Source organism: Pterocles gutturalis, unplaced genomic scaffold (genome assembly GCF_000699245.1).
Source record: "Pterocles gutturalis isolate BGI_N339 unplaced genomic scaffold, ASM69924v1 scaffold43101, whole genome shotgun sequence".
NCBI classification, from domain to species: domain Eukaryota; kingdom Metazoa; phylum Chordata; class Aves; order Pterocliformes; family Pteroclidae; genus Pterocles; species Pterocles gutturalis.
Window position 1 is genome coordinate 1 of NW_010101972.1, and position 8,562 is coordinate 8,562.

Consider the following 8,562-nt stretch of genomic DNA (forward strand, 5'->3'; position numbering starts at 1 on the left):
CTTGCAGGGAGTACCGAGGCTTTTCAGGGTGGTTTTTGTCTTTCGTTCCCGCAGGCAATTAATCTTCAGCGATGTCGTTCATTTTCGAATGGCTCTACAACGGCTTCAGCAGCGTGCTGCAGTTCCTAGGTAAGGCTGCCTTCTGAGAGAATAATTTGGAGGGACTGGGCGCCCCCTCAATCTTTCTCTCACTGTTTAGAAGCCTGAGAGCAGCGGGGGTGATGCCAAGGGCCTGTTTAGCCCAGTGCCCTGCCCTGGGCAGATGGGGAACCTCTTCCTCCTCCTGGTGTCAGAGCTCATCCTTGTTTCTCCTCAAATGCTATCCCAAGCCACTCGCCGTGGCATGCTGGGGGGAGCTGCTGGCCACTGACTAATGCCCCCGGGGTGATCCAGGTTGAAGGCTCTTTGTGGAGGCACTGGCCAAAACATTGCCCAACCCAGGGTGACCTGCACATCTGGGCTGTCCACTTTACTGCGGCACAAGCAGCCCTGTCCTAAGGTGCAGGTGATGGCAAAGTGCCTCCTGCCAGAGTCATGAATTCCTCCTTGCTGGAGGATGGGGTGCTCTCTGGCTGGAGTGCCTCGTTAAGGGTAGGGAGGGACGAGAAAAAGTGCTGTTGGAAACCTAAGGGAACTTGCCTCTGGCAGATGCATACCTGGAAGTGGAAAAAAATCAGTTTATCTAAAGACAATGATGTGTTGTTTTGTGGTTTGCAGTTTTTCTTCAACAACTCACTGCTATTTTTATGGGTTTATTCCATTTTCGCATTTAAATACCCCTGCGGGTTGACAGGTTGGTCTGTAACCCGTTGCCTGTAAAGAATACTTTACAGCACGCTCTCCTGCTCAAATGTCTCCGAGGAAAGAATCCATTACTCGTAGAAATGTGATCTTAGAAGATGTCTGTTGCTGTAAACACGACCTCACGTTGACTGGGTAAAAGTCAGCTCAAGCTGTACAGTTTCTCCGCTGTCGTGTGTCTGTGCTGGCAGTGCTGTAAACGCACCGGTGACAGCACAGCTATGAGCAAAGGCTTTGCATATAAACAGTGGCGAGTATCACGGCGTTCCTGCTCCTGTTCCGAGATTACCCTCTTGGAGTTGTTCTTGTTTGTTTTCCTCACAGGTTTGTACAAGAAGTCTGGAAAACTTGTGTTCCTGGGCTTGGATAACGCAGGCAAAACCACTCTGTTGCACATGCTCAAAGATGACCGGCTGGGTCAGCATGTCCCCACACTACATCCCAGTAAGTCTGCCAGCCCCTGAGCCCCGCCTGCCTCCTGGGAGAAGTTTCCTCTTTAATTTTGGAGACATAGTGTTGAAAGGTGCCTCAGCGGTAGCTCTGCGTGGGGGCGACAGACTTTAAGAATCTTAAAACTGTGTCTGAGGTTACAGTTGCGCAATGGTTGCCTGAGCTGAAGTGGATTTGCATTTTTCTCCCAAATATAAAATGAAGAGCCCGAGAACTGGCATGGTTCAGCTAATACAGTGTGCTGCTTCTGGAGAGAGAGTGGGGTTCTAATGAAAAGTGTAATAAAATATAATAATTGCAGATTAATAAGCATGTGTTTAAGTGGGGAGGGAGGAGAAATGATGTTCTCCTACTCATGATTTTGTGAAACTGCTCCCGCAACTGAATTCTGCAGGATGTAGATAGGAGGAGCATGTGTGATGTTAACACAAGTCCCCAAGAAATTCTGCTTCTTTATTTTCCTGAAACACAGCCTGGTCTTTTTCCTTTCCAGCATCAGAGGAGCTGACGATTGCTGGAATGACCTTCACGACTTTTGATCTGGGTGGACACGAGCAAGGTAAAAGTGAAGTTGCTGAGTGGGAGACAGCAAGTGAGGTCAACCTTCTGATTTCCGTGGTGTTCTCCAGCAACCTTAAGAAAGATTACCAAAAAGTGATAGCAATTAGCAGTACCTAATTGTTTTGTTGCCTGAAATTATTTATGGAGCAGTATGTTGAAATAATTTCCTGGCTCTAGGACACCAGTTGTTTCAGTGGTTCAGTACTTCTCCTTAATTCTGGCAGTTTGGAAAAAAAAAACCAATAGAACAATGCTAAGAAAAGTTTTTGTGCCTTTTAAAATTTTTTTTATACACAAAAGTAGTGGAAGACACCCTGGCTAAAAAGGCAGCCTTGGGTGCCGAGGCAGAGAACACAACTGCCCAGTGTGTGGCCTCAGCCTGTCCCTTCACCAGGAGGTCTTGCTCCACCGTGAGGAAATCAGGATGATTTTCAGCTCCCGCGTTGGGGTGTACCTTCCCTGTTGCTCTGGGTAGTGTTCTCACAGGGCAGTGACGTTTGTTGCTTCTGTGTTGCAGCTCGCCGGGTCTGGAAGAACTATCTGCCGGCCATCAATGGGATAGTCTTCCTGGTGGATTGTGCAGATCACTCGCGTCTTATGGAATCCAAAGTTGAGCTTAATGTAAGCTTATTTCTTTTTTTTCCTTCCCCAAGACCTCCAAATAGCTAAATTATAAATAATACTCTCCTTTTCTGGGCTGAAATGTGTGCGCAGCACAAAACAGAAAGTTTTTCTTCAAATTGTGAATGTGTTTTCTGCCTCTGTTTCACTGCTCCGTCTTGCACGCAGGCGCTAATGACAGATGAAACAATATCCAACGTGCCAATCCTTATCTTGGGGAACAAAATCGACAGACCAGAGGCCATCAGTGAGGAGAAACTGCGGGAGATCTTTGGGCTCTACGGACAGACCACGGGAAAGGTATGGAGACATCCACACCTTGGATCGTCTGCACAGGGCTTGGTGTCTTGTTGCGGAGTGAGGCTGCGTCCTGAAACTAATCGGGGTGTTACTGTGAATTTGTCCACAATGTTAAGCCGAATCTTTAGTAGTAATAACGCCCCAGAAAACACCGTACCTGTACAATGATCAGGCAGGCAGGCTTCAGGCCAGTATTTTTACACCTTGTCTGGCTCTTATGGTTCTGTTACTCTGCGTTTCCATCCCGTTGCCCGTCCAACCATTTTTTCAGTGTTTAAAACCAGCACGGTTAGAGAGAATCGATGGGAAACGCTGGCTAATGGTAGTAAAATACCCCAGGACTGCTCTTGACACTAGCTTACCCATGTGGTGACGATCACTTCTTGTATTGCACCGCCAATTAACAGTGGTACATCAGACCATGTGCTTCAGAAATGGTTTGCGTCAGCATTCCCAATGCCCATTCTCCCACGCGGCTGGCTCCCCAAGTCCTGTGGGCCACTCCCTCTCGCAAAAGGGCCAGTGTGTGGCCGGGAGAGGGAATTCCCTGGGATTTTCTTGGACGGAGGTGACTCCATGTGTGTGTGTCTGACTCCCCTTTGGATTTCCCCAGGGCAACGTGCCGCTGAAAGACCTGAACGCTCGGCCCATGGAGGTGTTCATGTGCAGCGTGCTGAAGAGGCAAGGCTATGGCGAAGGTTTCCGCTGGCTATCGCAGTACATTGACTGAGACTTGGACGAACAGAAGGGTTTTCCTCCTCTGGACTGATCCTGTTCACAGCTTCCTACAGACTTCTCTATCAGAACACGGAAGGTTTTCTCAACCGCACCCTGGCATTGACCAAGAGACTCCTGTTTTTTTTTCAGCTGCCCTATGGCACAGTGGTGACACAACTCTTTTCCATGTGATGGGGAGACGGCACCATTCTGCACGCGGGTGCAAAGTTGTCCCTTTCAGTTCGGTGACAGCGGGGCTGGTGTGATCGGGGAAGTAAAGCTCTGCATGCTACAGTGTAACGGCTGAAAAAGAGAGCACGTCTCACCACTGTGGTTAATTGACTTAAAAAAAAAAAAAAAAGGAAAAACAATTATATTTTTTAAAGAAAGTTAATGTAAACAGCATCCCTTCTAACTTTTTACTTTAACATTCATCTTGTTTAGTCCGGAGTTGGGTTAGGGTTTTTTAAAAAACATATTTAACGATATTTAGATATTCCACAAATTACTGAATTGAGGTATCACGCTATTAGAAGTCCTCAATAAACATAGAATTTGGGTTTAACTGAGCTGCAGGGTGGCTGTGCTGTGTCACGCCAGCCGCCGCCGCTGTTGGGACTGATGTGTGCAATCCGAGCTTCTTTAGTTTATGGGGATTTTTTTTAGTAGGAGAGGAGCACACCCGCCGGCACGCCTGCTGTAAGTGTTTGGATGTGGTAATGGCGCCCACTCTGGGTAGGACAGGCCAAGCTCCGAGGAGCTGGGGGTGTCGAATCCTCTGGCTGCACCATCACGGTAAGAACCATGGAGCTGTTTTGGTGGGTGTAGCATGGAAGTGTTTGACGTTTGCATATCATGAGGTTATTAATGTAGTAGACTAAACCGGTTTCTTTTATACTCGACAGATTATTTTTTTTTGACTGAAGTTTCATTGCTGTCTAGCACTCATTTTCAGTTCAATAAAGACATGTCTTTCTTCTCCGAAGGGGTCACCATCCTCGCTCTAACCTGCCGTTGGCCGTGCTGCCTGTTGGGGCATGGCCAAGCACAGCATGGCATCGTCCAGCAAAGGACTCCATGGTTCTCCATGGTGTGGCAAAGCATGGCATGGGACAGCCTATTGGCACACGTTCTCCCTCCCCGCTCCCTGTGCTCACAGCCCCAGCCAGGGCACACGGGGCCCATGGTGTCAGGGGGCTCAACTGGTGGCCCCCCTCTGCCCTTCATCTGGAACGGCGCTGCTAGGGGAAATGGAGGAGCCAAGGCAGGGACGTGATGTCAGCGGGACATGCCTTTATTTTGATGGCTCACAGCCCACGATGTGGCGAATTCCCATTCCACCCCGCAAGTCCGTGGTCCAGAGGTGCCTGATGGATGCGGCTGCTCAGCCATCCCACGCGGGGATGCCCGTGTGGTGCGGTGCCAGCGGCCCCGACTCAGAGATGGGTGGCGAGTTGCTGGCCCGTGCCTGGGCAAAGACGCGGTTGCGGGCACCGAAGAAGCTGTGACTCCTGGGGTCGTAGGGCCTGTGGTGGCGATGGTGGTGGTGCGAGCAGAAGGGAGCCCTGAAGGCCTCCTGGAAGCCCCGTCGGAAGTTCTCGTTGAAGTAGCCGTAGATGATGGGGTTGGCGCTACTGTTGAAGAAGGCCAACCAGTGGGCGAAAGGAAAGATGTAGACAGTGACCAGGTGGAGCTGGCCCTCGCTCAGCCGCCCGTAGTCCGTCAGCAGCATCAGCGTCCAGAGGGGCAGCCACGAGAGGGTGAAGAAGAGCGCAACGATGATGAGCATGTTGATGACCTTGGCCTTCCTCCGGCAGACCCTCCTCCCCTCCGACTCCTCTCGGCCATGGGCAGGCGCTGCCGACTTGAAGAGCTTGAAGGCGATGCGGGCGTACATGACGACGATGAGGGCGAGGGGGGCCACGTAGATATGGGAGAAGAGGATTGTGGTGTAGATCCTCCTCATCCCTGTCTCGGGCCAGGCCTCCCAACAGGAGTAGAGGGGGTAGGAGTTGTTGTAGGTGTCCACCATAAAGTGGTGCTCCTCCCTGGTGACAGTCAGGGTGATGGCGGCAGGGCACATGATGAGCAGGGCCAGCACCCAGATGATGGCGATGGTCACCAGGGCTTTCCTCAGCGTCAGCTTCTGCCGGAAGGGGTGGACAATGCAGCGAAACCTGTGGGAGGGCAGACAGTTGTGGCTTTGGGCACCTGGTGAGACATCCCTGGGGAAGGAGGGTAGCCAGGACCCCGGGTGTGGGAAGGGAGGGTAAGGTGGGCTGCTTTTGCTGGCAGAGATAGGTTGGGATGTCTCCAGCTTTGGTGTTTTCAGCCCAACGTGGGGAAGGACACCTTGGTGGAGTTCCCTGTGAACAGCTTTGTGGTCCTGCCAAACTGGGACATGCTCCTGGCATCCCCAGGAGCTTTCCCATGATGGAAACTGTACTGGACACCTGAATGCGCTGGGGGTGGCTTGGTCCCTGTGTCCCTACATCCCCGTACCAACATACCTCTCCACGGCGATGGCCACCAGTGTGAAAACTGAGGCAGAGACGGACATGCCCTGCACCAGGCCGCTCATTTTGCACATGGTGTTGTCAAAGGGCCACCCTGTGAGGGGACAATGTGGAGGTTGTAAGTGCCTTTGGCTTGGATGGGTCTATCAGCAGGTCCCTCTAGATGTCCCCATCCACCCTGTTATTGCTGGGGGATGCTAAATCCTGCTTCTAAGGGGGGATGGCTTTTAACTGTGTAGATGTGTGGAGAAAAACCCCAAAATTGGTGAAAAAGATGCACATTACACTCTTAGAAACTCAAGGAGCATGGTGATTGTCATTTCTCCTACCCTTACATAGCATTTGAGCTGTTATCATGGGGACCAACCTTGGGCTCCTCAATCAGAAGGGCTTTCCTCTTGTTTCTTGACCCCAACGCTAAGGCATTTGCATTAAGTAAATTGCACCCTGTAATAAATAAATACAGACTCTGCCTTTTACCCTGGCTACCGCTGCGGCTAAACTCCACCAGCTGTGCCAATGTTGCCTTTTATCTTTGGAAAGGTCAATGGGCAGGGCTGAGCCAGCATGGGAGGAGATCAATGGAAGAGGAAGAGGGTTTTTTTCAGTGTTGCTTGATAGAGAATGGCTGAACTTCAAGTAAAAATGTAAGCGCAGCGTTAAGGTCATACTTAATTTGCCAAATATGTCCAAAACCTAAAAAAAACCCCAAAAGACTTGCCCCCCCCTAAAATAGTAGCTCTAAATTAAATGACACCTTTCATCAGAGATGGTTGAGAGGCCACTACCTGCCCTCCTCATCTTCACCAAAAAAATCAACAGCGGTGGCCTCATGCGTGGGGAGCAGAAAGTGGGTGATGTTCCCCACCACTTTCTCTCCTCTACTCGTGTCCTGCCCCTCTGCTGCCCCGCTCACCCGTGATGAGGTTGTCCACCAAGGTGGTGGGCATACAGAAGATGCCCACCAGCAGGTCACTGATGGCCAGGTTGAGGATGAACACATTGGTGACTGTCCGCATCTGGCGGTTCTTCACCACGATGAAGCACACCAGGATGTTGCCCACCATGCACATGAGGAAGATGAAAGTGTAGGCCAGGATGAACATGGCAGCCATGGGGGATGAGTGCTGGTAGTACGCTGAGAAGGTGTAGTTCTCCCTCAGGAGGTGGCTCTTGCTTGCGGTGGAGCTGGGCCAGCTGCTGTTGGAAGGACCTGGGGAAGGGGAGGCAGGAAAATGAAGCTGGGAGACGATAAAGATGTTAGTCCCTTAATTTCTTAATGTCCTCAAAGGTGGGTTCCCATACTTATACCAGTGCCCATCTGGGACATGTCCTGCTGGGATCATCTCAGTGCCCCAACAGGTCTTCTTCTTGTTGAGTTACACAGCCCAAGGTACCGTAGCACTTTGTCTGAATTATAATTTTATATCATTATTGTTTTAGATCATTATTGTTTTACATTATTATCCTGAAGAGGATTTAAAGCAGCCCAGAAGACATCATCTTCTCATGAGATTTTTTTAGGAGCAATGCAAGGAAAATAAATGCGTGTCCCAACACCACAACGCTCTGACCATGTGGGTGCGATATCCGTGCAGGCATGGCCAGCCCTGGAACATCCTGGATCCCATGATCCTGGGTGTCCATTGCTGCTTCTCCTTGTGCTTCCAAGGTCTGCAGTTTGAGATCCCTCAAAATCTTCTCCCTGGCAAAGCTGCAGCATACCTGAGGGACCTGGGCTGGGGAAGAGGAGACCCTGCCTTCCCCTTAATAAAGCAGTAATTATAAATAGTTATGATCATTATCTGCGACCGTGAGTGCTTCTGACGGAGCAGGTGATGGCATTGTGTCGCTGCAGATTTAAGAGGGGGGGGGCAGGTCTGTGCAACACCCACCCTTGGGTGTCCCCAGCTTTATGCAGGCAGGGACACAGGAGGGTGCTGGGTGCAGGCAGTAGTGATGGGACTCACTCTGGGCAAACGCAGGCTGCAATTTTAAGGCAGAACAAGGCAGATTTTTGCTTTTAAGGCTCAGCAGGTCAGCCCGGCTCTGTGAAAGTACTGCAAAGCTGCTGCATGGTAGGTGGCTGTGTCACCCCCTTGCCCCAGTGCTGGTGCCCAGCTCTCCAGCCAAGATGCTTTTCCCAGGGGCAAGATGCTCCGGCCAGTCAGCATCAGGTGTGCCCGGACGAACCAGCTTCGTTAGCAGAAGCAATAGCAAAGATTGTGATGAAATTGCCCGAAACCGGTGACATTAAGCCCGAAACTTTGCTAACTTTGTCTCTTTGGGGTGCAATGCCTTGCAGCATCTGTGGGCAGTGGGTGTCCTATGGCTGGGGAACCACAGGTGGCTTCAAAGGTGAGGTGGGAGGAGAGGAAAGGAAAATCAGGGGGTGCCGGATGGATGGAGGCATCCTCCCTTTGGCACTGACATCTCGGATGTGGTGACAAGGGGACAGGAGGGTCTCTGGGGGAGCCACCTGCCTCATGGAAACCCATTGCAGGGAAAGGCTGCGCTGATGGAACGAGGGTCAGGGTGGGGATGTGGGGGGGCTGGAGACCTTTTCATTGGGTAAAGCAAAATAAACCAGGGCTTG

The 8,562-nt window shown here is 51.0% G+C and overlaps 2 protein-coding genes across 2 annotated transcripts; one reads left to right on the forward strand and one right to left on the reverse strand.

The window, feature by feature from the left end:
- Positions 1-48: 48 nt before the first annotated feature.
- On the forward strand, positions 49-3,786 carry SAR1A (secretion associated, Ras related GTPase 1A). Its single transcript, XM_010084995.1, has 6 exons — positions 49-129; positions 1,126-1,245; positions 1,745-1,810; positions 2,330-2,433; positions 2,602-2,733; positions 3,347-3,786. Exons 1-6 carry the CDS (start codon positions 72-74, stop codon positions 3,461-3,463), a joined length of 597 nt encoding a protein of 198 aa, XP_010083297.1. The 5' UTR covers positions 49-71; the 3' UTR covers positions 3,464-3,786.
- A 1,048-nt stretch (positions 3,787-4,834) lies between these two features.
- Positions 4,835-7,171, reverse strand: NPFFR1 (neuropeptide FF receptor 1). The gene is made up of 3 exons (XM_010085005.1): positions 6,883-7,171; positions 5,961-6,060; positions 4,835-5,627 (listed from the first exon to the last, which is right to left on the reverse strand). Exons 1-3 carry the CDS (start codon positions 7,079-7,081, stop codon positions 4,835-4,837), a joined length of 1,092 nt encoding a protein of 363 aa, XP_010083307.1. The 5' UTR covers positions 7,082-7,171.
- Between the last annotated feature and the right edge of the window lie 1,391 nt (positions 7,172-8,562).